Raw genomic sequence first — 26539 nt, 5'->3', positions numbered from 1 at the left:
GGAGCTTGGGATAAATTAGGAAACCAGACAAATAGTCATGCTCTGGTCTTACATTGTAGAAGAGGAGGAAAAAAGTGAGCAGTTAATATCATCCATACATAAAATATATAGTATGTTGTTAGTGATAAGTGCTACAAATAAAAGGTAGAGCAGAGTGAGGGGAATGGAGGTGACTGCAGTTTTGAACAGGATGGTCAGGGTGGGCTTCATTCAGTTAACATTTGGGCAGAAGCTTGAAGAAGGTGAGGGAGTAAGCTATGTGGATATCTTGGGGAAGGGTGTTCCAGGTAGAGAGAAAGCCAGTGAGAGGTTCTGAGGTGGAATGTTACTGTTATGTTTAGGGAGCAACAGGGAGGCCAGAGTGGCTGCAGCCAGTGCACGTGGGAGGAAAGGACAGAGAGGAAAGAGGGGAACATGTATTTTAATCTTTCTGTAAAATGAGAATAACAATAGTACCTGCCTCAGAGGGCTGTTACGAAGATGAAATTAATACACATACGGCTCATAGAAGAGTGCCTAGGCAACGGTGAGCTCTGTATTATGAAACTCTAGAGTGTATTTCCAGCTTCCGCCGCCGGGTGGCAGCAACGAGTTAAGACCGAGGGCTGGTCTAGCGCTCAGGGTTAAAAGGGGTGAAGCCCTGCCAAGACGCCACCGGCATCTGTGCTCCGGTGCACGCCGCGGCCGCGTTGAGCGCCGAGTTCTGGCACACTGCAAGCACTCTGAGTCCTCTGCTTCTCTGCGCGTGCTGTCCGCCCCCTCCCCCCCCCAACCCCCCACTCCACCCCAACCCCGACCGAACCACCCTTCCTTCTTCCTTCTTCCTTCTTCCACCAGCCCAAGCCGTGCCTGCCTCCAGAGCTGAGTGGCCTTCTGGCCCCACTCCGGGATATTGCCACGATGCTGGGAAAGAAAGGATGGGAATGGTGTGGGGATGAGGGGGAACAGAGGAAATCCAGAGACTCAGGGAACCTTATCCTCATGGTTATGCCCACCTTCCCCCAATTCCTCAGGCAGGTCAGCCACAGTGAAGGGTCCCACCTCTGCTGAAGTTTAAAGACAGACTTTGGGCTCCAAAGATGTTGCCTGCTTCACTTAACACCATATTAATTTAAAAATTAAAAAAAGGGGCTCCTGGGTGGCTCAGTCGATTGAGCATCCGACTTTGGCTCAGGTCATGATCTCACGGTTCATGAGTTCCAACCCCGCATTGAGCTTTCTGTTGTCAGCACAGAGCCTGCTTCAGATCCTCTGTCTTGCTCTCTGCCCCTCTCCCACTCTCTCTCAAAAATAAATATTATTTTTTTTTAATATTTAGGAAATACATAACCACGGTAAAGAAAAATCCAATCAGTACAAATCCAAGTACACACAAACACACACATGCTGAAAAGTCTCTCCCCAATCATCTCCTGCTTGAAAAAAGTAATTATTTTTTCATTGTCTTTCTGCATTTGGTTTCACTGACTCCCACTCTCCCAATCACTACTGCCAGAGGGTTCTGTCTAATGAGCAGATTGAATTAAAACCCTCAGTGACTTCTTAGTACCTCAGGACAAATGCAGACTCCTTGCCCTTCATGATCTTGTTCTGGTCACCCCCTTGGACCCTTCTCCTTCCTAGCCTCCACATGGCTGCAGGTATATCCGCATATTGTCCAGGCTATTCTCTGTCCTGCCATACCCTTCCCACTCCAGCTTAGGCTCCTGAGTCCTACTCATGGACATTGGTACCTGTACCAATGTCCCAGACCCTATTTAACGCTTCCATCCTGTGCAGCCCTAATCAGGATTAATGACACTGAAACTGTCTTTCTCTTTGGGGCAAGGAAGGGTCTACTTATTTGATTCAATACCCAAGCCCCTCTGCTGGCACAGAAAAGTTACCCAATCAGTGTGGCAGGTGTGAATGAATAATAGTAACATATCCACCACATAGTGCTAATCCCACACCTGGCACTGTTCTAGGCAATTTACATATATAAACTCACATATCCACACGACAACCCCAAGGTTGATGCATCCTCGTTATACCAACATGGAAACTAGACCATTGAGCAGTTTAAGTAAGTTGTCCCAGCTAGTAAGTGCTGGGCTGGGGTTTGAACCAGCAGTTTGATTTTCCATAAATGAGTCAAGAGATGGAAGGAGAAGGTTGGGACAGCAGGGAAAGAACCCAGGTAGAATTTGGTCTGTGTGCTTTGCATCTAAGGATCTTCCCGCCCTCTCTCATTTCGCTCCCAGAAACCCCATTTTATAAAGCAGGAAAGAGAGACCCAGGGCGACCACAAATAACTCCGAGAGACCTGTGGAGGGAGCCGTGGAATTTATTTGGGGGTCCAGGAACACGGGTGTAGCCGGTATGGGCTGGCTCCAAACTACAACTCCCAGGAGGCACCGGGCCCCCAAAGCCCACGCGACGTCACAGCGGCAGAGGGCGCAGGCGGCTCGGCTAGCCCGGCCGGTGGACTGTTGGGCCGTTTCGCTCGGACCTCGGCCCTGGCCCTGGCCCTGGCCCTGGCCCTGGCCCTGGCACCGCGGTAAGTGGAGCAGCCCGCGCCAACCCTGCCTGCAGGGGCTTGGCGGCGCGCGCTCGTAGCCTCCGCCATTGAGCTGGGCTGTGGAGTGCGCGTGGACCGGGATGGCATCTACCATATAGGGGGGATACGGGCCGAACCAAGTGACCCTGCGGAGGGGAAACCCAGACGGCGACTCCCAGGCCGCTACTTTGGGGCAGTTGGGGGGACCATACTGTGTGCCACACATACGCAGACCACACTCGAGGGGCCCAGGTCTAAAGGACGCTGAGTAGGGGTCAACCCCGCCCCCTGAACGGGGGTCCCCAGGACCATAGGGAGCGGGGCGTTGTTTTCGGGCTGGACGAGTCTGAGGGTCCCCAACCCTCTAAACACCAGATAGAGCCTCAAGTTGAAGAATTGCCTCGGAAAACAAGGTTTACAGGCTCGGCCTGTATGTGTTTGGGAGGTGGTTGAATGGGTGGGCAGAGATTGCCCAGGTCTGATGATACCAGTGCCCACGTGGAGAGATGGATTGTCTGGATTCGGATCTTTACAACTACCCCTTCCCTTTCCCTGACAGATGGGAACTGTTCCCTGGGGACTGAGCTTGTCAGCATCCTTGACCTGCTGTCGCCCCTGAAGTCAGAGAAGAGACCCTGCGGACCCACACACACCCCCTGCCCTGTTTCGGGGTCGTGTCCTTGTATCTGGTCCTCTGCCCCTAGCAGCCGCCTAGTCCGACAAAGAAACAAAGGAGCAGAGCAGAACGATGATATTGGCGTCCGTGCTGGGGAGTGGTCCCCGGAGCGGGCCTCCACTCCGGCCCTTACTGGGGCCTGCACTGTCGCTCCGGGCCCGCTCCACATCAGCCACCGATACGCACCACGTGGAGATGGCACGGGAGCGCTCCAAGACTGTCACCTCCTTTTACAATCAGTCGGCCATCGATGTGGCAGCGGAGAAGGTGCGCAGCTGGCAAGAGGCCGGGTCCGGAGCAGGAACGGGTGTCCAGGGAAGGGGTGGAGCTAATGTGGTGGGGGTGGGGTGTTGCAGATCCAGTGCTCAAAGCCCATCTGCCCCCTCCAGCCCTCAGTCCGCCTCACTCCAACCATGATGCTCTATTCAGGCCGCTCTCAGGACGGCAGCCACCTCCTGGTAAGATTTCTGCACCCTATTTCCCTCTTGGTCCCTGGAGCTCTGGCCCAGCCACTCATGTCCTGGCCTTGACTTCCCTCTTCTTTTCTAGAAAAGTGCCCGGTATTTGCAGCAAGAGTTGCCAGTGAGGATCGCTCACCGCATCAAAGGTTTTCGTAGCCTTCCTTTTATCATTGGCTGCAACCCCACCATATTACACGTGGTAAGGTGGTCTCAGGGGGCATGGGTTTCTCTAGAGGGGACCTTAGATCATTGTGCCCACTGCCCAAGGGGCATATTGGGAGATGGGACTAGAGTGGCAGAGACTTGTCTGCCAAAAGGTTTCAGGGCCATAGAAGACTCAGATCCAAGCCTTCAGAGGCCAAAGTTGAATATTCATGGAGGCTTAAAAGGCCATGATGGGAGTTTAAACCAAGTGAATTGGGGTGGATGGCAATCCCCATGGGTAAGCATGGGTGGCTGCTCTCTACCCAGTGCCCACAACATCCCTGTGAATTCCCACACCTCTTCCTTGCAGCACGAGTTGTACATCCGTGCCTTCCAGAAGCTGACAGACTTCCCTCCGGTGAGGGCTGGGCCAGGGTAAGGTGAGGGGCTGAGAGGTCAGGGCTGGAACATCCATGCTTATGACTCTGTGGCCTATAGATCAAGGACCAGGCGGACGAGGCCCGGTACTGCCAGCTGGTGCGACAGCTGCTGGACGACCACAAGGATGTGGTGACCCTCTTGGCTGAGGGCCTGCGTGAGAGCCGGAAGCACATAGAGGTTAGGGGCAGCACAGTGGGCACCCAAGACTACTGGGGGGCCTGGGAAAGGTACAGAGTTTCTGAGACTCCACTCTTTACAGGATGAGAAGCTTGTCCGCTACTTCTTGGACAAGACACTGACTTCAAGGCTTGGGATCCGTATGTTGGCCACACATCATCTGGCGCTGCATGAGGACAAGGTGGGGTGCTGGGATCTGAGACCTATCAGGTGGGGCAGAGGGGACTGAGCCAGGGGCCCCTTTGGGCTGGGGACTGGGCCAAGGGCCTGGGGAGAGGTTTGGGGCTGCTTCAGAGGTCCAAAGATTGCAAGCATTTGGTGGCCAAGGTGTGGGTCAAGGTGCTGCTTAGTCTTGACTTCTCTCTCCTGCCAGCCCGACTTTGTTGGCATCATCTGCACTCGCCTGTCGCCAAAGAAGATTATTGAAAAGTGGGTGGACTTTGCCAGGTAAGGCTAGAACAGCTAAGGGGGTGGATATCTTCCAGCCCAGAAGGCTTGGGTCTGAGCCCTTGCCTAGGGCATGGTCTAGGGCAGGCTTTCTCAAATGTGGCACAATTAACATTTTGGATCAGATAATTCTTAGGAGGTGTCTCATGCTTGTTAGGATCTTTAGAAGGGTGCCTGGCTTTTACTTAATACAACTCCTAGCTGTGGCAAGCAAAAATGTCTCTAGAAATTGTAAAATTTCTCTAGGGGTGGTGGGGGCAGAAATTCCTCCATCTGAGAATCACTGGTCTAGGTTTGAACCCTTGCTCCTATCTACAGACGCCTGTGTGAGCACAAGTATGGCAATGCCCCCCGCGTCCGCATCAATGGACATGTGGCTGCCCGTTTCCCCTTCATCCCTATGCCACTGGACTACATCCTGCCTGAGCTCCTCAAGAATGCCATGAGGTGGGCTGGCTGGATATGTTGGAAGGGGGCAAGACAGGAACAGGGGTGAAGCTGGGGTACCACTACCTACTGATCTTTCTTCCCTGCATAGAGCTACGATGGAGAGTCACCTAGATACTCCCTACAATGTCCCAGATGTGGTCATTACCATCGCCAACAATGATATCGATCTCGTCATCAGGTTTGCCCTGAGTGGGAGTTGAGCTGGGATATATGGGGGTTCCAGGCACTGTTTCTGACTTGCTCTATGACCTTGAGCCATACCTGCCCTGCCCTGAGACAAGATACACTTTGTTTCTGAGAATGCCATGAGCTGGATATGAATGGATCTGGGGTCAGCTGGTTTCCAGGGCTCTGTGCTTGGCAGCAACTGAAAGGCCTGGACTAAGGAGTCAGGAGTAACCAGTCCATGATGCTGGCTTGAGAATAAATGTAAAATCCTGTGAGAAGGTATAAGCAACCAGTGGCTCAGCAGAAGTGAGGATGGAAGGATATCACTTATAAAAAATAATGCCCGAGGGTCCAGGTGGACTACATTCCATCTTTGGGTGGAGGGGGCAGGAAGGCTGACTTAGCACTATTTGCTTGGGAGGTAGTGAGCCCCCACCAAAGCTGAGCCAAGCCCATGTTATCAACATCCTGCCAGGATTTCAGACCGGGGCGGGGGAATCGCTCACAAAGACCTGGATCGGGTTATGGACTACCACTTCACTACAGCTGAGGCCAGCACCCAGGACCCCCGGATCAGCCCCCTTTTTGGCCACCTGGACATGCACAGTGGTGGCCAGTCAGGGCCCATGCACGGGTGAGGCCCCACCTGGCCACAATGGGAGGGTGGGGGTCCCCGGGAGACTCAAGCCTCTGAAGCCTCTGTCCTGTCCCCCACCCATTCTAGCTTCGGCTTTGGGCTGCCAACCTCACGGGCCTACGCAGAGTACCTCGGTGGTTCCCTTCGGCTGCAGTCCCTGCAGGGCATTGGCACAGATGTCTACTTGCGGCTCCGTCACATCGATGGCCGAGAGGAAAGCTTCCGCATCTGACCCCACAGCCCTTGGCCTGCTTGCCTGCCTGGCCCGGGCTGCACACCCTGCCAGGACCTTCTGGGTGAGGCAGGGAACCACCCTGCTCCACATGCTGCTGCATCTGGGGTCTTAGGGCCCCAAATATATGGAATTACATGGAGCCCGGTGCTGCCCCTCCTCTACAGAGGTCCGTTGCCTCTCTGCCTCCAGGCCCTGGAGGAGAGGAAGTGGGGACCCTTGAGGCCTCCAGCACCAGCTCCGTTATTCTTGTTCCTGGGGAACCCCTACCTTGACTGCTGTTTGTTATTAAAGTTCACATTTTGAATGCCCTCTTGGGCCCCGTGTGTGGGGAGCGCAGGTGAGCTTTGGTTTCCACCCTATTCTGGTTCCCGGGGCCCTTGGGTTTAATTAGCTCATGTCTTAGTCTCTAACTGTCCTGACAGCCTGGCAGGCTATGTATAGAATTGCCCCCAAATCTCTTGCACATTTGGCTTGGTGGGAGTTGGGATGGCTCTGGCAGTTTGTGCAAAGACCTTTCATTCATTTCACTTAACAAATGTTTCTGGGTCCCAGATAATTTTGAAGGCCCAACTTGGCCCAGCTTCAGGCCTCAGTTCTGACTCTTCCCTTCCTGGCAGTCACAGGTTCTGGAAGTGAAGGTCACCAGACTGGGCAACCTGAGCCACCTGATTCCTGAGCCTGAGTAAGGTTAAAAATACTGCCTGCCAGCTGTGCCTGCTTCTGCCAAGGAAAAGGAACACACAAGATTATACCCTGGCAGGTGCCAAGGGACAGTGGGGCATTGGTAGGGAGGGCTACAGGAAAGGGCTCTAGAGAGCAGGTGGGGCCCAGGGGAGGGGAAGACAGGCCTGAAAGCCTGCTTTGGTGGGACTGGTGATGGAGGTGGGGGATTGAGGGGAGACAGGAATTGTATCTGGAGGTCAAATGCCAGGTGGTGGAAACCACAGTGACTTACCAGACTGAAAATCCTGCTGACTGCAGTGCAGGGGGTCAGGCTGGAGTACAGCCAAGAAGCATGGGCTTTTTACTGCAGGCAGCAGTGATCCATGGACAGATTTTCAGCTAGGAAGGGATGTTTCCACTTGGATTTCGTAGAAGCAGATGCTGAAAGGAGGGTTTGTGTCCGTGTGATTTGTTGAGAAAGTGCTCTGGTTAGGGAGTAGGGGAAGCAGGAAAGGGAAGGGCAGGAAACCAAACAAGGATATCATCTCAGGCAAAAGTCCAGAGCTAGTAAGTTTTGCCTTAGAATTGAGGCAAGAGAGCTAAGTTCCACAGTCATTGATGGATTCCTTTACTTGACAATCATTGGTTAATGTCTATGTTGGGAAGTAGGGGTGGGTAGGTACTTAAACATCCAAACTGAAAACTTTTCCTTTTCAGCTTCTTAAGGCAACACAGCTCTATTAGTCCAAGGGATAATTTGACAAAGAGCCTCTGGCTTTTGAAAGCACATCAATCAAAGGTAATCTGGATCAGAAGAGGCAACAAAAAAAGATTCCAGAGGATCTGGGTGAAGCATCTACATAGTTCTAGAAATAACAGATTTGCACAGTAGAAGGAGGATTAGAAGGAGAATAGTGAGGAGGTTGGCGTAGTAACCTGGATCAGGGACTTATAAACCCTAGGTTAATCCTGAACTAGAAAGGAGAGCATCCCTGCAAGATGTTGGGTGAAGTCAAAAGTGAGGCACCAGAACCTTAGGTGGATAGAGTGACAATCTTGAAGATGGGGAGTGGGAGAAGGCATTACAATTTTAATCTTGTCTTGCCTAACTTATTTTTTCATATTCTTATGCAGCCAGACACTTGGCATTCATTGCCCACCTCCAATTCTTTAATTTCCCCAAAGCCGAGTTACCAGCACTTCCCATTGCCATCACCCTCCCCACCTCCCATATGGGACTCCTATTTTTCTTTTCTTTTTAAAGTTTATTTTGAGAGAGAGCGAGGGGAAGGGGCAAAGAGAGGTGGGCAGAGGTCCGAAGTGGGCTCCACACCACAGCAGAGAGCCCGATTTGGGGCTCGAACTCAACAGCCATGAAATCATGACCTGAGCAGAAGTTCAAGGCTTAACCAATTGAGCCACACAGGCACCCCAAGAACTCCTACTGATCTGCAACCTGAGGCCCCATACGCAGGCCTTGAGCATTCCACCCCGATAACCAACTTGAGCTTCTAAGCCCAATAACTAATTTATAAGTCAAAGAAAATTATGAGAATGGCAAAAAAACATTTATTGAACACCTACCTTGCTTGGTACTGTGCGATACACTTATATACATAAGGGATACCCTTTATATAGTTATATGGGTTATACAGTTATGTATAGTTTAACCTTTACCGAACCTCTGAGAATGGACACCTTTGTACAATTTACCCAGAGTAGGATCAGAACCCGGATTCCTCACTAAGCCCAAATCGCTCTCTAATATGTCCACTGCGTCTAATTTGTCTAGGGGACAAATTAAGCCTTTAAAAAGGCTTAATTCTATGAGAGCAATTTTACTAGCTATCCCTGGACACAGCCTTCCTGTTTCCTTCACCGTGAACAAGGACGGCAGTTTCTTCAATCTTTACAAAAGGGGTGACGGGACTTTAGGTTGGCGGAAGTGGGCAACGCAGAAGTGGGTGTTAATTCCAAGCTCAAAGCCCTACTGCAGCCAGGGAGGCAGCTCTGGCTCCGTCCCGGTACCGGGTAAAGTGGGGGCAGTGCCTCTGGTAATTGGCACCTCCTGGCTTCCTCAGGCACCAGGCCCTTTAAAAAGATCGGGCTGAGTCATCACACATCACGAAGGTCTCCCCTTTCAACTCAGGGTTCAGCCATATTTCTACACGGAAAAAAAAAAAAATTCCAGCGCGATTGGCACACGAAAGGTCAAACTTGTCAGGGACCGCTAAAACGCCGCACTAACCAGTGAGCTCTTGCTACGCCACAGGCCCCGCCTTCGGGGCGGTAGCTGCCTCCGCCACGCGTCGCTGACCCGGAACTAAAAGCGCTGCGCGGCGCCGGATTCCAGCGTCATTTCCACTACGACGATGGCGGCACAGGGAGCAGCTGCGGCGGTTGCGGCGGCTACTTCAGGGGTGGCGGGGGAGAGCGATCCCGGGCCCGGGGAGAATGCGGCGGTCGAGGGGACCGCCCCGTCCCCGGGCCGCGTCTCTCCCCCGACTCCAGCGCGCGGCGAGCCGGAAGTCACCGTGGAGATCGGAGAAACGTACCTGTGCCGACGACCGGATAGCACCTGGCGTGAGGGCGGGGCCCAGGGACAGGGGGCGGGGCATGAGGGCGGGTTCTCTGAGGGGCTGACGTTGTAGGGGCGGGGCTTGAGGGAAGAGCGCGGAGTTTCCGCCCCTCCCGGGCACCGCCTACAAACCCCACCAGTCTGGCTCTCCTGGAACACAAGCAGCTCCCGTTTAATTGTATGTAGAGCTCCCATTCCACTTGCTTATCCAATCTTAGACTTCATTCCCTTTTTAAACAAAACCATCGTTCCTTGCTGGTCTCTCTGGTCTCTGCGACTTACTTTTCCATCCCTCTTCTACAACCGCCAGCAGAGGGGACCTACCAAAACACAAAAATGAGCTTCCTTTTTCCTTTTCTTGTCTTACTTCATCTTCAGAATAAACCCCCAATTCCTTAGAAGGACGTACATCTTTGTGACCTGTGGTTTTTAGACACCCCTAGCAAAGGCCATTGCCAGACTAGACCATACTGTACTCTCTGAAGACCACAAGCCTTTTACCACCTGTGCCCAATGCTTGAATGCCCTTGCCTTTCTTGTTCACCTAGCTAGCTCCTACTCATCCTTTAACACACCATATCCCTTGTGATGCCATTACTGACTCCCTTCAGGCAAAGTGAGTCCTTCCCTTATGAATGTGCCTACAACATTTTCTTCATACCTCAGCTAGCCATAGTATATGTGACATTATGTAGTCATCGTCTGCCTCTTCCCATATCAAAGTGGGAACTTCTGGAGGGCAGGACCTCTTGTGATTCATTGCTGTGTCCTCTCTACCCAGCAATAACACAGCATAGGACCAGACACGCAGTGGTTGCCTTACTCATTTGCTGAATGGTTGGCTAGTTGTCAGGCGCTATGCTACATGCTTTAGAGGCATTAGCTCACCCTCTGAGGTGGGCACTATTAGTTCTGTTTTGTAGATGAAGAAACTGAGGCTCAACCAAAATAATTTGCACTTAAATATAGGAAGTGAGGAGCTAGAATTGTATATAAACCCAGAGCCAGCCTTCATGACTCCTGAACAAATGAGCAACTAAGTATAGTAAAACAAGCATTGCATTTGGAGCCGGACTTAAACTCAGTTAAATGTTAACTTCTTATTGTTTTTCAAATATGTGAGCCTGGGTAAGCTTCAGTTTTTCATCTGTAAAGTAAGAGTAACAGCTCCAACCTAGCCCACTTCACAGGCAGCGATTGATGGAATGGCAGATGTAGACGAGTGATGTTAGCTTGTGTATGTCCCTGGAATCTGGAAACTGCTCCTCAGTGTGAAGGATTCTTCTTGTTCCAGCCCTGCCTTTCTGATGATCCTATCCTTTTTCTTTCACAGATTCTGCTGAAGTGATTCAGTCTCGAGTGAATGATCAGGAGGGCCGAGAGGAATTCTATGTACACTACGTGGGCTGTGAGTGACTTGGGGCTTTCTGGGCTTGGGGGGGGGAGAGGGGTGGAAGTACAGCACCCTCATGGCCTATCCTCACAGTTAACCGGCGACTAGACGAATGGGTAGACAAGAACCGGCTGGCACTGACCAAAACAGTAAAAGATGCCGTGCAGAAGAACTCAGAGAAGTACCTGAGCGAGCTGGCTGAGCAGCCTGAGCGCAAGATCACTCGCAACCAAAAGCGCAAGCATGATGAGATCAACCACGTGCAGAAGGTCTGGACCCCCTCCCTTTCCCCAAGGCCCCAGGAGGCTCAGCTGCCTCTGCCAACTTCCTTGGGTCCCAGTGCCAAAACCATAGCAGCTCCTGTTTCTTTTTTTTTCTTTCTTCCTTTTTTTTAATGTTTATGTATTTTGGCGGGAGAGAGAGAGGGAGACAGAGGACCCGAAGCAGGCTCTGCTTGGACAGCAGCGAACCTGATGTGGGGCTCGAACCTCTGAGCCATGAGATCATGACCTGAGCTGAAGTCGGCTGCTTAACCGACTGAGCCACCCAGATGTTCCAGCAGCTCCCACTTCTTAAGCTCTTATAATGTGTAAGGGACTTTACTTATGTTTTGTGAGATACTCTTCACAGATAAGAAAACTGAGGCTCAGGGAGGGCAAGCACTTGGCTGCAGTCTCACAGCAAGGAAATGGCACACCTGGGACTGGAACTCAGGCCTCCTGCACCAATAGCCTCCTTTGTCTCCTATTTGCTGTGCCACCGTAGACAAAGAATTGAAGTCCGAAGAGAAGGAAGAGAACATATGATATTGGGTGCTTGCTGTTGCCAAGCACCGTGCTGAGTCCTGCATGTATATAAGGTTAATGCATCCTTCCTAACAGTTCAATGCCACAGGAATAATGGTTTCTTTTTGTAGATGAGGAAGCAGGATCTGAGAGGTTAGGTAACATGCCCAAGGTTACACAGCTAGTAAAAGGGCAGACTGGAATTAGAATAATAATGGTAAACATTTATTGGCTTGTGAGCCAAAGTTATAGGCTAAGTGTTTTAATACGTGATCTCACTGAAGTTTCACAGCAGTCCTGTGAGGTAAGCATTGTTATTATCTCCAGTTTACCGGGGAGGAATAGATGGGTTTAAGAACCCAGTCGGGGGGCGCCTGGGTGGCTCAGTCGGTTGAGTGTCTGACTTCAGCTCAGGTCATGATCTCACCATTTGTGAGTTCGAGCCCCGCGTCGGGCTTTGTGCTGACAACTCAAAGCCTGGAGCCCTTTTCGGCTTCTGTGTCTCCCTCTCTCTCTGCCCCTCCCCCACTCACACTCTGTATCTCTCTCTCTCAAAAATAAACATTAAAAAAAAAAAAAAAAGAACCAGTCAGGAATTAGATTTGCCAACTAGATTGTCCTACTTCAGGGCACCAGCCCTTAATCATGACTTTGACATGTCCTAGAAACTTGGGCCACTTGTTCCAAAGTCTGGATTCTTTTCACCCCTGCCCCTGGGGGATACTTTTCCCCCACTCCGAGTCTCAGTTTCTTTTTGTAAAATGGGGAGTGCAGATGAGTCCAGGGCTTATTGAGATTTCAAGGCACTTAGACATTCATTACTTTCAGCCAGTGAGATTTCATCCTTCTGCATGTTTGTTGTGTGCTTTGGGGCAATGTTTTCCCAACTGTGGGGTGCAGCTTTTAGTAGATTGCCAAATTAGTTCAGTAGGTTGTGACCAGCATTTAAATTTGAAAATGAGAGAAAGAGGGGTGCCTGGCTGGTTTAGTCGGTAGAGCATGCAACTCTTAATCTCAGGGTCATGAGTTTATGCCCCGCATTGGGTGGAGAGATTGCTTAAAAAATAAAGATAATAAAAAAATGAAAGGAAGAAATAGGATAAGATAGAAAATGTCAGAGTACGTTGTGCTTTATCAAAGGTAAGTATTATTTTTGAGAAGCACATAGAGATACACATATATGTATACACAAGCAGGTCAACTGGTTTACAGTGCTAACGTCTCTTCCTGTTGGGGGTTGTGAAAAAAAGTTTGAAATCCCTGAACCAGGAAGACCTTCAAGGTCTAATGCAGCACTGCCCAGTTGATCTTCCTGTGACAAGTGGGAATGTTTAATATCTATTGTCTGATAGAGTAGCCACTGGCCACATGTGGCAATTGAGCACTTGAAATGTGTTTGGTGTGGCTAAGAATTAAATTTTATTTAAGTTTAATGAATTTAGGGGCACCTGGGTAGGTAGCTCCGTCGGTTAAGCATCTGACTTTGGCTCAGGTCATGATCTCATGGTTTGTGAGTTCGAGTCCTGTGTCAGCCTCTGTGCTGCCAGCTTAGAGCTTGGAGCCTGCTTCAGATTCTATGTCTCTGTCTCTCTCTGCCCCTCCCCTGCTCACACTCTGTCTCTCTCTCTCTCTCAAAAATAAATAAACATTAAAAAAAAAAAAATTTAAACAATGAGTTTAAATAGCCACTTGTGGCCAGTGGCTCTTCCGTTGGAGAACGTAGGTCTGAGTATCTCTTCGTTCCTCGACCGGGTTGCACTAGCAAATTAAATCTCAAAAATGTACCTCAAAGCTGATAGTCAGCAGGGTGGATGACAGTAGGCCAGTGGTGATAAATTCAGAGGATGGATAATCGGCGAGTTAATGAGTCAGATTCTTCACAGCTTAATTAACATTTAATTCTAAATAAACTGCAGCATTTGAAAAAGTAGTGTTTTTGTAGTTCTTTAATGCATTTGCAGGAGAGGATTGTATTTTGTGAGAGCCGGGAAGTGGGTTTTTAAAGAGGCATATGAGGAAAATCCTTCTTCCCTCATCTTTGCAGGGGTTAGGCTCAGGGTTGGACAAACGAGGGGCCTGTGCCTGACAGTGCTGAGTACCGGTTCTGTAGCCTCACCTCCCTGTGCCTTAGTTTCCTTTTTGTGCAGTATGGATAATGAGCACTCTTGTCCCTGGTTCTTTGTGAGGACTAAGTGAAGTAATGCCTATGGAGTGCTTGGCACTTGGAATAAATGGCAGCTGGCTATCCCCAAGGGCAAGTGACCTCACCTCTCCCTGCCTGTTTACTTCCCTGTAAAATAGAAATAAGAATGCTCTGTTTTAGGGTGGCTGAAAAGGTTAAATGAGGCCATACAGGCAAAGTGCTTTGTGGAAGGGGGTCTGGGTAAAATGCTGGCTCCTTTCTCCCTTCTCAGCTATAGGGCAAGGCTGCTGTCTCCTCTAGTGTAGGTCATGGGCCTTCTTGGATCCCCCCTTCATTGTTAGGCTGTGCTTGCTTTGCTTCTACAGAGTCTGGCTTAGGAATAGGATGTGTTGTGAGTGTGACATGACTTTTAGTCCCTGCTTTCTAAGGACTTGGAAAACAGGGGAAACCAATTGGGGGCAGTTAGAGGGGATTGTTGTTAACGACTGCATTCCCAACTTGAGAAGGAGAGGGCATATTCTGTGTCAGAAGAATCCAGTCCAGTCTCCTGGAGGGGGCAGGAAGGGTGCGAGGCCTTGAAGGACAGGAAAGAGCACAGTAAAAACAATTACCCACGATGGCTCATAAAACTGCCTCATCTCACACTCACCTGGCTTACGCTCTGCTTGAGGTTGAGTAAGCATTTTTTGGCAGAAAGAGGAGAGAAAACTGCATGTGCAAAGGCACGGAGGCCTCAAAAAGAGAGTTATCGATAATGTAGATTTGAAGGGGCTAAGACTGGAGGCTGGGAATCTGCAGGGGCTTAGGTAATTGTCCAGACTTGAGATGGTGGCAATGGCTATTTGGAATTGGGCAGAGAATTCCAGAGAGGGGTCAATTCCACAGATGTCAAGGAGGTAAAATTCACAGGACTCGGCCCTAAATCGAATGCCAGCTTCCTGAGAGAAGGAGTCTTAAAAAGCAGACCGGGGGCACCTGGGTGGCTCAGTTGGTTAAGCATCCGACTCTTGATTTCAGCTCAGGTCATGATCTCACAGTTTGTGAGTTTGAGCCCCTCATGAGACTCTGAGCTGGCAGTGTGGAACCTGCTTGGGATTCTCTCTGCCCCTCCCCCGATTCTCTCTCTCTCTCTCTCTCTCTCTCTCTCTCTCTCTAAAATAAATAAAAGCACTTAAAAAAAGAGAGCAGACCTGCTATTGGTCTTGGACAATTGGACTGAGGGGATGTGCCCAGTGAGATGGGGACCCCAGGAGGACGAATAGGTTTGTAGGGAGCACAGGTTTAGTTCCTTTCTAGACACCTAGGCACCTATGGGAGTGACCCATGGGGCAGGCAGCTCCCTGGATCTGGCGCTCAGGAAAGAGGTCCAGTCACACCAGGGAGTCTAGTGCCAGTTCCTCCTGTTTGCACAGAAGACAAGATCCATTACTCATCTGCCTCACGACAATTTTGGCAGAGCTGGTTGATCCCATTGTATAGCTGAAGGTTTTAGCCCAAGGAGACTGGAACCAGGCCTGATCCTAGCCACGTTCATCTGGCAAAAGGTCTAAACTCGGGCATCAGGGATGTGTGGGTGGGCGGGGAAAGTGAGAGAGAAGCTTGGCGCACCCGGCTTCAAAACCAGATAAAACAAGTCAGCTGTTCATGTGGTTGTTGTCATTTGGAGGATGAGGTCTGGAAGACGGGAAGGAAGCGCTGGGTTCTGGTTCAGGGGAGGGACGGCTTGACCTCCACTTCTGTTCACCTCTGTCCACTGCTCTGTCCTTGCCCAGACCTATGCAGAGATGGACCCCACAACAGCAGCCTTGGAGAAGGAACATGAGGCGGTAAGCAGGGGCAGGGCTCCTGCCTGCGGGTACCCCCTCTCCCAGCTTTCCTTGCTCTGACTGAGCCATCCACTGCCCTCCACTCCCACGTTACCCACAGATCACCAAGGTGAAGTATGTGGACAAGATCCACATCGGGAACTACGAAATCGATGCCTGGTACTTCTCACCGTTCCCCGAGGACTATGGGAAACAGCCCAAGCTGTGGCTCTGCGAGTACTGCCTTAAGTACATGAAATTTGAGAAGAGCTACCGCTTCCACTTGGTGAGACTGGGCCAGCCGGGTCTGGTGAGAGAGGCAGGCGTGGAGGCGAGGGCTGCTGAGGCTGCAGCGATAGGGAAGAGAGACAGGTCCAGAGGAGCCGAGTACAAGGAAGAACTGCCCGTGGGTCAAGAGACCTGGGTTCTAGGCCTGGTCTTACCTTTGCTCGAGTGACCTTGGCCAACTTGCTGCCTTTCCCCAGACCTCAGTTTCCTCTTCTGTGGAATGGGGACAGTAATCCCTGCCCTTACCACTTCTTCAGGTCAACCCAAACACCACATGTTAATCAAGGCCAGCGCAGTGCCAGGTTCCTCAGTGCAAAAGAGGAAGCGAGCATAGCCCCTGAGCAATGGGACTGTAAGGTGTGGACAGATGGGAAGCATTGGCGGGGAAGAGGGGGGAGCTGTGGGGGGGGGGTTGGTGTGGGGGTGGGTGTTGCTGGGGGCTCGCATCACTAGTGCAGCAGGGAACACTAGGATATTTCCCAAAGGGTGTAACCTGAGGCAGATGTATGCATTTTAGCAATTGCCATTGTCATGGATAAGAGCGCTTGGAGAGTCCTCCCAAGCCAGGCTGCTCTGAACTTGAAACCATCTAGCTGTATAATATTCAAGCCAGTTATTTAGCCTCTCTGTGCTTCTTCATCTATAAAATCTATAAAATAGCCTATAAAATAGGTTCTGTCTCCTCAGGGAGTTGGGAGGATTCCTTGACATAGGTGAGGTATGGAGCCCAGAGTCTGTAGATGGGGAAACAGAAGCAGAGACCTGTTGGAAGCCACACAGGGTTGTATGGGTGTACCTAGCAGAGAACCTCAGGGTCTCAAGCTTTTGTCTCCCCGTCCCCACCCCCAGGGGCAGTGTCAGTGGCGGCAACCCCCAGGGAAGGAGATCTATCGCAAGAGCAACATCTCCGTGTACGAGGTGGATGGCAAAGACCACAAGGTGGGTTAGATGGCCGAAGTGCTGTGGGGAGGTGGGGAGAAGCACTGGCACTCTTGGATGATCCTCGTTGTCACCAAAAGGGTAGAAGCCAGTCTTGGGACAAGCCCCCACCGGGAAAAGGCCTGTGGGATCATGCTTAGCCTTGGTAGACACATGGCCCTGTGGTGTCAGTTTTGGGGACTGAGTTTCTGTTCTGTCCCTGAAGACTTTTCTCCTGATGGGTAGCTTAGTATTGGGCAGTTTTGACACCCAGAATAGACTGTCATGCCAGAGGGTGCTTTTAGAAGCGCTTTCTCTTTCTGCCTGAAGGAAAGGTTTCTTTCCTGGGAGGAGACTGCTTGGTGTGAGACTTTCTGCCTGAGACCAGTGTGGCTCTGACAGCTGAGTTCCTGGTTTCTGGCAGAAAGACTTCAGTGGGGGAGGGTGGGGCCTTTAGGGTCTGCTTTGCTGCAATTGAGAACCTGGCCTTTACCTGGTCAGTCTGGGAAGGTCTTACTAAGTGTCCCTGTTCCCATGGAAGGGCAGTAGAGTGTGAGGAAGAGAGGGCAGTCTTCTGAGTGGCTCCTGCTTCAAATTGTCCTGTCATTTAGTAGCTGACCTTGGACAAGTTACTTAACGTTGTTTGTTCCTGTTTCCTCATCTATAAGATAAGAGTCATGATAATGTTTACCTAATAGGGTTGTTGGTGGAACAAATGAGACAGCAATGGCAAGTAGTTAACACTGTGCCTGGCATCAAGTAGGTGCTTAGTAAACATGGGCCTTTGTTACTATTGGTGACCTCTTGGGCTCAGTCAGCCTTGTGATAAATAGCTTGGGGGAATATTAGCCCTTAACCTGGCCTGAGTCCCCTGCTTTGCCTGAGCATGAACAGGGGGAGTGGCACAAAGGGCTCCAGCAGGAGGTGTGGATGTTCTTTCTAGCTCTACCCTTGGTTAACTTTGAAGCCTCAGGCAAGCACTGCCCCTTCCCAGAGCCTCAGTTTTTTCCTAAGCAAAGTGCACTAGCAATGCTGGGCTTCACAATTGTTGGGTCAAATAAGAGTGGGTGTAAAAGGTGTCCTAAATCAGTGGGCCTCTTGATCTGTGCCATGAAGCCACCCTCACGGTCTCATTGTCCCTTCCGATGTCGGTCTCTAGTCTGAGTGGGTATCTGGGCCTCAGCAGAGTGTGGCCAAGTGGGCAGACAGCTCAGGCTTTGGAGTCAGGCTCAAAGCTCACCCATTCAGCAAACATTTACCAAGCACAAGGCTAAGCATGAAGCTTGGTGCTTGCTCTGAACAAGACAGACCTCATATACCAGTTTGAATCCTGCTGTAGCACTCAGCAGCCGTGGGACCTCATGCCAGCCATAGCTCCTCTGAGACTCAGTTTCCCAATCTGAAACATAAGATTTAATGTCCCTGAAGATTGAACTCCTATTTAGCACTTAGAAGTGGTAACTGAGGGGTGCCTGGGTGGCTCAATCGGCTAAACTTTCAGCTCTGATTTCAGGATTATGAGTTCAAGCCCTGCTTTGGGCTCCAAAGCTGGGCATGGAACCTATTTAAAAAAAAAAAAAAAAATGGTAACTGAATGGGGCACTTGGCTGGCTATTGGTGGAGCATGTGACTCTTGATCTCAGGGTTGTGAGTTTGAGCCTTATGTTGGGCGTAGAGATTACTTAAAAATAAAATCTTTGGAAGAAAAAAAAGGAAAGAAAAAAAAACAAAAAAAGAAGTGGTAACAGATTAATCTAGCTCTCTGGTTTTCAGTTTCCCTGTCCATCAGAAAATGACAGTAAGACTCCTTCCAATTCTAAATATTGTGAGGAGCCTGCTTCTCACTGGCCTGGCACTGGCTGCTCTCTAATGCCTGGCACTTGCATAGCAGGGTGGCAGCCACAGCCCAGGCCGAGGTGGGAGCGTTGTACCTGCTCCCTGAGCCTGCTTCCACCTCCCCACTCCTCAGATTTACTGTCAGAACCTGTGTCTGCTGGCCAAGCTTTTCCTGGACCACAAGACGTTGTACTTCGACGTGGAGCCCTTCGTCTTTTACATCTTGACTGAAGTGGACAGGCAGGGGGCCCACATTGTTGGCTACTTCTCTAAGGTGCTGGGGTGGGGAGCCCGGGTTGAGGGAGGGTGGGGACTATGAACCAGAGAAAGGACTGAGCCTCCCCAGAGGTCCTGACCACACACCCCTGTAGGAGAAGGAGTCTCCAGATGGGAACAATGTGGCCTGCATCCTGACTCTGCCCCCCTACCAGCGGCGTGGCTATGGAAAATTCCTCATTGCTTTCAGTGAGTGGTTCCTGGCCTGTCGAGGAAGGGGCAACTACGGTGGGGGTGCCACCGCAGGGCCGGGTCCTCAGAATCCTTCTTTCCACCACTGCCAGGTTACGAGCTCTCCAAGCTAGAGAGCACAGTAGGCTCCCCTGAGAAGCCACTGTCTGACCTGGGCAAGCTCAGCTACCGCAGCTACTGGTCTTGGGTCCTGCTGGAGATCCTGCGAGACTTCCGGGGCACACTGTCCATCAAGGATCTTAGGTGAGGGCCCTGGAACCCTTAGAAGAATCTAAGGTTGGCCATGATCTTGTCTGTCTCCTTGTCCCCTTTTGCTGTCCCAGTCAGACCCCACAAGGGAACTCTCCCCAGCAACTACTCCAATCCCTTTCTGCAGTCAGATGACCAGCATCACCCAGAATGACATCATCAGCACCCTACAGTCCCTCAATATGGTCAAGTACTGGAAGGGCCAGCATGTGATCTGTGTCACACCCAAGCTGGTAGAAGAACACCTCAAAAGTGCTCAGTATAAGAAACCACCCATAACAGGTAGGGGGGCGGGGGCTGCCCAGGTTGTGTGTGGTAGGGGGTAGGTGTTGAGGAGCCAGAGCTACCTTCTTGCTGTCACATGATCCCAAACTAGTCTGACCAGCTCCCAGGACTGAAGCCTGGGGCAGGCTAGTCATTCCCAGGCTTCCCTGCCCCCTTCCCAGGACTCAGTCTGCCCTTGTTCTCACCTAGAGGTGATACCTGGCCTGGGCCCAGAGGCCCAGCCCTGCCTCTCATGTCTGTCTCCCCACAGTGGACTCTGTCTGTCTCAAGTGGGCCCCCCCCAAGCACAAGCAAGTGAAACTCTCCAAGAAGTGAATGGCCTGTGCCCCTGCTGCTGGACCTTTATCTCCTTGTCCCCTAGCCTGTAAATATGTACAGACCTGTTTCGTCATTTTTTTAAAATAAAGTAAGTTCTGCCAGTGGTTCTGGACTTTGGAGGTGGGAGGGAGAGGCTAAGAGCTGATGTTCTTTGTTGCACGCCACACACAGAGCCAATTGTGCTCAAAACATTTTACTCCTTGTTCTTTCTACCCCTCACCCCAGATCCAAGCCCAAGCCCAGTTCCGGTGGGGGCTCAGTCCTCCGGAGTCTAGGAGTTGAGGTTCGAGGAGGGCATGGCAGCCGATGGGGCAAGATTGGGGCCTTTTCCGTTCTTGAAAACATGCTGCCCAGAGGCAGTCCCCGCTCAGAATACAGGAAGAAGGTGAAGTGATGGGGCTCATCAGGCAGAACTGGTAGGGTGCTAGAGCCAGTTCTTTAGCAGCAATTAGCTGGGCAGGTACCCAGTTTTCTAGAAACAGGGTGGGGAGCCTTGGCTCATTTTCATAGCTAAGGGTCCTTGGGGGCTCCATAGGAGCCCAGTGAGTAGGGTTGTGAACAGTAGGTGGGGGTGGCTAGAGGTCCTAGCCAATACCACAGGTAGTAAAACACCTGACTGTGGACCGTAGTTGCAAAGAACAAACCCAGAAGAGTGGGCTCAAAGGTCAGGATAGTGCCCTGGACTCCCACAGGGTTCTGGGAGGAAGGAGTGGCTTAAGCCAGTCCCAAGACCCAAAAGATGTCAGGGAAGGGGCAGGTCCATTCCTGGGCCAGGCATCTGTCCTTGGGGGCAGTGTGGAAGTCCTGGAAGCGGGGTCAGCTCTCAGGATGACTAGCTCAGCAGAGGAGGCCCAGGGTCAGGCCTAGTGGCAGCAGAAGGATGAGCCCCAATACGGCCTGGGCTGGGGCAGAGTTGAAGGCCTGGTGGTTGACACAAAGATGGCCATCGGGCTGAGACTCCTGGATTTGGGGCACCACACGAGGCTGGAGCTCTGTCACATGATAGTGAATCCAGGAGGCATAGCTGGAGGTCAGAGTGTACACGCCAGGCCTGTTGGGGGCCCCACAGGCATCGCCCCAGCTCACAATGCCTGCCAGGTACCAGAGGCCCCCCACAAGGCAGGAGAGTGGGCCCCCAGAGTCACCCTGAAGAGAAAAGTCATACAGTAATTGTCAAGACTAGGCCCCAGGCCTCCAGTCATCCATGCCAGCCCCATCCGGCCCTCATCTCCCAAGATGCGCTCGTCTCACTGGAACCCCTGCATTTACCTGGCAGGCATCCTTGCCCCCCTTCACATAGCCAGCACACAGCATGTCCTGCTGGATAAAGTGGGGCTCCTCAGGTTTGGCGTCAATGTTGTACAGACAGTTACATGTCTCTCGGCTGATCAGTGGCACCTCAAGTTGCTGAAGCTGCCGGGGGGCCAGGAGGCTCACTGTAGGAGCAAAAGATGCTTACCTGGGGCCTCCTCCCCTAAGTCAGGCACCCCTCCATGCCTCTAGGCATCAGCGCCCACCTCACCTGAGGGCGCCACGTGGCCCCATCCAGTGACAGTACATTGGAGGCCATTGGGGAAGGAGGCGTTGGCTGCAGGGAGGCAGATGGGCCGGATGTAGCGGGAGAAGGTGACAGGGCTACTGAGACGGAGGAGTGCAATGTCACCCTGGGAGCCCTCCTGGTGGTAGCTGGAGTGGGAAATGACCTGTGCCACGGTGCGGACCTCGGCCTCAGGCGTGTAGGAGTCCAGCTGGTGGGCCCCAAGCTTTACCTCATAGTCTTCCTTGACGTGCTCCCTGCAGGCAGAGGGGCCAAGGCTGGGACCCAGGAGACCTCTCCTAGTTCCCTGATCCCTGTGGGCTTGTTATATCCAACCCCAGATTCTGATCCCAAACTGCATGCTAGTTTTACCCTGTGACCTGTCACCTCTGACCTTCACTGCTGACTGATCCTTTCAGACTTTATTGATACCCCTCGACCCAACCCAAGAATCCCAACCTCTGGCCTAGACTGATCCACCTTTGACTTCCCCGCCATGCCCACCACCCAGCTGGTACCTTGGGAAGCAGTGAGCAGCTGAGAGCACCCACTGCTCAGACACGAGAGAACCACCACACGCGTGGGTGCCATCGTAGGTGATGCTGACCTGCCAGGGCCACTGGCCAGCGGCTGCACTGCTACCACCTGTGATGCGTGCTTGGGAGGCCACGCCGCAGAAGGCTGCCCAGGGAGGAAGGGGAGGGGGTCAGGTCCTTCTGGGGCCCCCATACCAGGTCCTCAGCCCTGCCGTTCCCCATATAGCCCAGACAATCTGGTTTGGAGCTTGGGAAGTGAGTTTGCAGTAGCCAGCCACCCCTTTGTCCTTGCCCCACTGCTCACTGGGCATGGTTAGTTCTGCCCCCTTACCACCCTCATTACCTAACCCAAGTTTCATGCGCCTTCCTTTCTCTCAGATCCTCCTACCTTCCATTCAGTCCACTCCTTACAAGTCAGAAGATCTTTATAAACCACAAATCTGATCAGGTCATACCTCAGCTTAAATCCTCCCCAGGCTCCACATTGCCCTTAAGATACATTCTCTACCTTCCATGGCACTACCATTTACTCCAGCCATCCCTCTGGACATTTACACTGGGCCACACACTTGTTTGCCTCTAGACCTTTGCTTATCCAGGTCCCTCTGCCTAGAATACCCTTCTTCATCCCTACGCTGCTATGCAGACCTATTTGCCTACGGAGACCATTCAAATGTCAGGCACTCCTTAACCTGCCCTGAGCCTGCTGGCTGAGTTAGACAATGCGGGAAGCTCCCAGGGCCCATACTTTCCCCAGCACTGCCCCATCACACAGTCATGATGGTCTATGACTGTTTCAACTGCAGCAATCTGGGCATTCCCTAGTGACAGGGACTGGAGCAGATCTCTTTGTCCCCAGTGCCGAGCACAGGGCTGGACACACAGAGTGGTGGATGTGTGTTGAACAAACAACAGGATTCCCACACTGAACATCTGGTTTCCAGGACTGCCTCACCCCCACCGAGGCTGCCGTTTGGAGCAGGACCCAACAGCCTTTCACAAAGTCACCTTCCCCGGAGCAGGGAAAACTGCCCAGCCAAGCTCCTCCTTCTCTCCTCATAATAACTACAATAGCTACTATTTAGTGACTGTTCAAGCAATGCCAGGCTGGGAGAGGGCTTTCACTTCTATCTCCATGACTCCTCACTGGGCCCCAGGAGACAAACATAACCAACTTCCATTTTTGAAGTGAGGGGACTGGCCAAGGATACATAGCCAGTAGTATCTGGTGAAGTGGGAATTGAAAACCAGACTCAGAGTCAAGTGGTGAGCCTTAGAAGAAAGGAAACCTCTGGTTCATTTTCCTCAAAGGACCCACCTTTGGAATCAGATCTGGGTGTAAAATCTCAGCGACACCTCTTATTGGCTGTGTGCTCTTGGCTAAGTCACTTCACTCTCTACCTCAGTTTCTTTCTCCGAAGAATTAGGGCTCTAATCCCCATCTTTCAGAACTAATGGGGGGATTTACATAAGGTAATAAGAGTGGGTGAGATGGCCCTACAGAGAGGGTCAGGCACTCATGAAACACTCCATTGGAATCTGAATCCCGGTTCCCTGCCTTTCCCCTCCCCCATGCAAGGCTCACCCTCCTCCCCATCAGCTCCTGGAGGGAGAGAGCAAGAGGAAAGGGTAAACAGGAAAGACCAGAGTTCCCAGGCCCCTTAGCACCTACCACTTCTCCAGAGGACGGTCCTCCCCACCCCCTTGACTCCCCGGAGGCCGAAGCTGAAGGGAGAGACAGAGGCCAAGACCTAGGGAGGCTGAAGCTGGGGGATTCTTGAGCCCAGGATAAGGGATGTGCCCAGAAAAAGATTATAGCCTCAGTTTACGTGCACCACCCCTTCCCTGAGCCCCACACTCTCTGACCCACACATACTCACCAAGACCGGACCGGAATAATCCAAGTAAAAGCAGAATGGCCACAGCCTCCAGCTGTCTAAGTCCCAGGCCCGCCCTGTGGGCCATGGCCCAGAACCAGGGCCCCTGGGGAGACACCAGGCACCCAAGGGAAGGGACCTGGGGTTGGTTTCGAAGGCAAGATCCAGGTGTCGGGCCCAGTGGGAAGGGATCCTAGAATCCGCGCTGGGAAGGGGGAAGAGATGTCCAAGGCAAGAATAAGGCACAAAGGGAGACGTTGGGGTTTCCGCAGCTGCCAGTGAGGACACGTCTCCCGCTCGGTCTGGCTACGTAGAGACCTTCCAGAGTGGTGGATCCGTGGAGAAAGGCACCTACCTGCCTGCCCCTCCCCTAGCCCCGCCCTCCTCACTTAGCTCCGACAGCTTTTGTTGCCAACACAGTCCTAAGTCCTCCCAGACCCCTAGGCCCTGTGTGTGTGTGTGTGTGTGTGTGTGTGTGTGTGTGTGTGTGTGTGTTTGTGTGTGTGCGCGCGCCAGGAGGGACTGGAAACCCCTGACAGCTGCACTCCTTAGAGTGTGACCCAACTGCCGTTTGCCCCAGGTCTTTCAGGTCTCCCAGACCAGTTATGTCCCCCAGGGCCTGGCCCAGCCTTTGTTGTCCTGGGGCCACTGTGCTCCTCCTTTCTTCCCTCCTTCAGCCTGGTATCTGAGCTCAGGACACCTGGGTCTGCCCTGGACCTGCCGTTTCAGGCCCTTCTATAGAGCCTGCGGCCTCCTCTGTGTGTGCTGAGGTGTGGTGAGTGCGACTGGCAGTGCCAATCATCTCATAAATATTTCCTGAGTGCCTACTGAGTGCCAGGCACAGGAGACAAAACAGACACCATCTCTGCCTTCACTGAGCTCACAGTGAAGTTAGAGGTGACAGCTTTGAATCAAATAATCACATAGCAATTATAGAATAATTTCAAGCTAGGCCCTCTGATAAAGAAGAACGGGTGCTCTGGGGGCCTGTTCGCAGGAGCCTGACGTAGGCTGGCATAAAGCAGGGTTCCTCAAGAAGGTGCTGTTACAACTGAGGCCAGAGGAGCTATGAAAGAGTGTTAAGGCAAATATGGGAGGAGAGTGGTCCAGGGAAAGTCTCAGGTGGAGGGTGCAGGTGGCACAGGTCCAGGAGAAGAAAGCGCATGTGACCGGGTTGGGGTCAGGTTCATCCTAAATCAGTGTATAAGTCTGTGGACAACTGGGCATGTGTGTTGGCTTCAAGCCTCAGAAAAACAGACCCCACTTCCCCACCTAATTTCCATAAGACTGGGGACCTCCCAGCCAAAACTTTGGGGCCCCTCCTGGAGGGCAAGGAATTCCTGGAGTGGGTGAGGGGCTAGAAGCTAACTGGCTAACTCGGAGGGAGTCTAAGCCAGGGAAGAGGGAGCAAATTGGACGCTGTGGTGGGTTTGGGGAGAGGATGGGTGTATTAAATGTGTATGGGGAATGGCATATGGGTGACTGGGTATGGGACACAGGTGGGGATGTATGTCCTTGTGGAGATTCAGGGGAACATTCTCTTTGGGATCTGGCAGCTAATGATAAGCCTGTCCCTTTAAGAACCTCTGCCCCTCTCCACAATCTCCCAGGAACTCCCTGCTTCCCCTCCCCCATCCTCTGCCCACTCTACCTATAGATGGTGACACCAGCCCCTGAGGTGACCCCTCTGCCACCCTTATCAGCCGGCTTCCACCCTAGCATTTCCCCTTCCCCGGGTCTCCATTTGCCCTTTTTCTGTACTCAAACACCAACCTTTTCCATGACCTATTCCTGATGCCCAGCCAGGGTGTTCCCCACTACACTGGGAGCACTTCATGGACTTATCTATCAGACCCCAGACCCCATGACTTAGTAGTTAGCAGGGAATGTGGTTGAATTCATGCAGGGAGGTGCACTAGTAAACGGTGGGTGAGGTAGTGGGATGTACATACAAGGACACATGCTGGTGCCCAAACTCTGGAGGCACTGGGCAGGATATGAAAGTGGACCCTCGAAGGGTCCCACATAAGTGTCATGTGTGTGTACTGGGGGCACTGGAAGTATACACTCTGGGGCATTCATCAGGGTGTGTTTAGGAGGGGTAGCTGTCTGTAGATATAGGATAAGGCAGACAGACCCTCTGCACTCCCAGACTCCCGGACTCTTCCTCTAATGCTCACCCTCAGTCTGGGAGGGGTGGAGGATGGCAGGGGGCAGAGAGAGAAGGGAAGTAGGGTCTGAGCTAGGGCTGAAGTGTCTGTCAGGTGCTAGGGATGCTGATTCCACTGGGGAGGTGACACACACCCAGCTGCCACCCAACCTCCCCCGCCCTGGGGCAGGAATGAAGGACAGCTGCCACGTTATCAGGGACACATTTCCTGGGAGCCCAAGGCCTGACTCACAGAGACCCAGAAGGGATGGGCCCTATCCCTTGGGCTTCCCCCAGCCCCTCAGCCTTCCCCCAGCAATGCCACAAGGCCACGTG

At 52.1% G+C, this 26539-nt stretch overlaps 3 protein-coding genes across 6 annotated transcripts; 2 read left to right on the top strand and 1 right to left on the bottom strand.

The window, feature by feature from the left end:
• Window positions 1–2395: 2395 nt before the first annotated feature.
• Window positions 2396–6683, top strand: BCKDK (branched chain keto acid dehydrogenase kinase). Of its 2 annotated transcripts, XM_045462433.1 has the most exons (12): window positions 2396–2539; window positions 3099–3482; window positions 3605–3673; window positions 3765–3875; window positions 4191–4238; window positions 4319–4438; window positions 4521–4619; window positions 4812–4885; window positions 5204–5332; window positions 5424–5513; window positions 5979–6137; window positions 6228–6683. In XM_045462433.1, the coding sequence occupies exons 2-12, from the start codon at window positions 3288–3290 to the stop codon at window positions 6370–6372; spliced, it is 1239 nt and encodes a 412-aa protein (XP_045318389.1). In that variant the 5' UTR covers window positions 2396–2539; window positions 3099–3287; the 3' UTR covers window positions 6373–6683. The 2 variants fall into 2 exon arrangements, with proteins under 2 accessions (XP_045318389.1, XP_045318391.1); XM_045462435.1 differs by lacking the exon at window positions 5979–6137.
• Window positions 6684–9344: 2661 nt separating this feature from the next.
• Window positions 9345–20208, top strand: KAT8 (lysine acetyltransferase 8). 3 transcript variants are annotated; one of them, XM_045462430.1, is made up of 11 exons: window positions 9345–9621; window positions 10950–11024; window positions 11103–11278; window positions 15710–15763; window positions 15864–16028; window positions 16880–16969; window positions 18918–19058; window positions 19156–19249; window positions 19345–19495; window positions 19629–19783; window positions 20037–20208. In XM_045462430.1, exons 1-11 carry the CDS (start codon window positions 9411–9413, stop codon window positions 20099–20101), a joined length of 1377 nt encoding a protein of 458 aa, XP_045318386.1. In that variant the 5' UTR covers window positions 9345–9410; the 3' UTR covers window positions 20102–20208. The 3 variants fall into 3 exon arrangements, with proteins under 3 accessions (XP_045318386.1, XP_045318387.1, XP_045318388.1); XM_045462431.1 differs by lacking the exon at window positions 20037–20208 and having other exon boundaries at window positions 9387–9621; window positions 19580–19770; XM_045462432.1 differs by lacking the exon at window positions 20037–20208 and having other exon boundaries at window positions 9387–9621; window positions 19576–19770.
• A 73-nt stretch (window positions 20209–20281) lies between these two features.
• PRSS8 (serine protease 8) lies at window positions 20282–24422 on the bottom strand. The gene is made up of 5 exons (XM_045462436.1): window positions 24058–24422; window positions 22160–22322; window positions 21627–21898; window positions 21374–21540; window positions 20282–21250 (listed from the first exon to the last, which is right to left on the bottom strand). Exons 1-5 carry the CDS (start codon window positions 24140–24142, stop codon window positions 20942–20944), a joined length of 996 nt encoding a protein of 331 aa, XP_045318392.1. The 5' UTR covers window positions 24143–24422; the 3' UTR covers window positions 20282–20941.
• Window positions 24423–26539: the final 2117 nt, after the last annotated feature.

This window comes from Leopardus geoffroyi, chromosome E3 (genome assembly GCF_018350155.1).
Source record: "Leopardus geoffroyi isolate Oge1 chromosome E3, O.geoffroyi_Oge1_pat1.0, whole genome shotgun sequence".
Classification (NCBI taxonomy): Eukaryota; Metazoa; Chordata; class Mammalia; order Carnivora; family Felidae; genus Leopardus; species Leopardus geoffroyi.
This window is presented reverse-complemented; position numbering and strand designations above follow the sequence as displayed.